The following is a 1,185-nucleotide window of genomic DNA, read 5'->3' as shown; positions in this document are numbered from 1 at the left end:
TATAGTCAAACAGATGTATCGTAACAAACAATGAAACATGGGACTGATTCATTCTCTGTTTCCACTGACCAGTATAGAACTTATAGTCAAACAGATGTATCGTAACAAACAATGAAACATGGGACTGATTCATTATCTGCTTCCACTGACCAGTATAGAACTTATAGTCAAACAGATACATCCCAACAAATATTCTTATCTGATCAACTCACCAGTTCTGGTTGATTTCCATTGGACAAGATATCAAGTAAATCTGCTGAAGAGACAAAGTAAAACCGAGGAAATGCTAATCTTTTAGTCTCTAAATATTCAGCAAGAGCTTTCTCACACAAAGTTAACTCTGCCTGAATAGTTTCTAGATTCTCATATAAACCATCTTGATTAGTTGCAGTAATTACATTGGTGGTTTTCTCCATGTCATTGATGAGGAGCTTGAATTTCTTATCAATTTCTTCAAATCTGTAAGGAGTATAATAATATCTAATAAAACACACTCATAACTGAGATAGAATTAAGTATGTTTTTACCTCTAACTCAACAAAAATACTTAGAACTAATAGATAAGTAACTAGTCAAAACAACCATAATAAATAACATGTACATTAGCATTACAAATTTGATATTTCATCAAGAAAAGTGCACAACAAATAAAATGAAGTAAAAAGTCAGTCATCAAATACGAGTCAGATAAAAAGTTTCAATAAGAAACAACAGAATATACTGTAATATATTTCCTTTCAAAATTAAACTTAACCTTTGCTGCAAAGTTTCTCAAAACTAATATAACCTTCTGTATAAACTAGTTTTGAGTCTGTTACAATGGTAACTAATCCATTTAATATCTTTAAACACACACTTGGATTACTTATACTAATGAAAATGATAAGTTTTATTTTTTTACTATCTGAGCAATCACTAATAAGACTTTCTACGATTTCAATAGGAAATATTACAGATATTAAGTGACAGTTTTAAAACCTGAGAGCATTACTTAAAATATTGTGTTACATAAACTGTACTAACTGTTATAAATTATAGTGTATAGTGGGGTATAAGTCTGAAGAAAGTGAGTTAAGATTCATACAAATGCTTAGATGGGCAGAGAAGTGAATCTTTCATCTAGTTAAAACTATAGTGTGAGAGGAGGTAAGTACGTATGTTTCTGTATCTAATGAGAATAGAAAT

At 30.0% G+C, this 1,185-nt stretch overlaps 1 protein-coding gene across 1 annotated transcript in view; it reads right to left on the bottom strand.

Moving 5' to 3' along the window:
- Positions 1–212: 212 nt before the first annotated feature.
- LOC111084063 (dynein beta chain, ciliary-like) overlaps positions 213–1,185 on the bottom strand; it is a gene marked incomplete at both ends in the record, with an annotated part of 8,438 nt that continues 7,465 nt past the window's right edge. Inside the window, one exon of the mRNA XM_022380848.1 lies at positions 213–459. Coding sequence (XP_022236556.1) covers positions 213–459 — 247 coding nt within the window. The remainder of the gene's footprint in view (positions 460–1,185) is intronic.

The sequence above is a fragment of the Limulus polyphemus genome, unplaced genomic scaffold (genome assembly GCF_000517525.1).
Source record: "Limulus polyphemus unplaced genomic scaffold, Limulus_polyphemus-2.1.2 Scaffold13299, whole genome shotgun sequence".
NCBI lineage: Eukaryota > Metazoa > Arthropoda > Merostomata > Xiphosura > Limulidae > Limulus > Limulus polyphemus.
The sequence above is the reverse complement of the archived record's forward strand: the minus strand, read 5'-3'. Positions and strand labels throughout refer to the sequence as shown.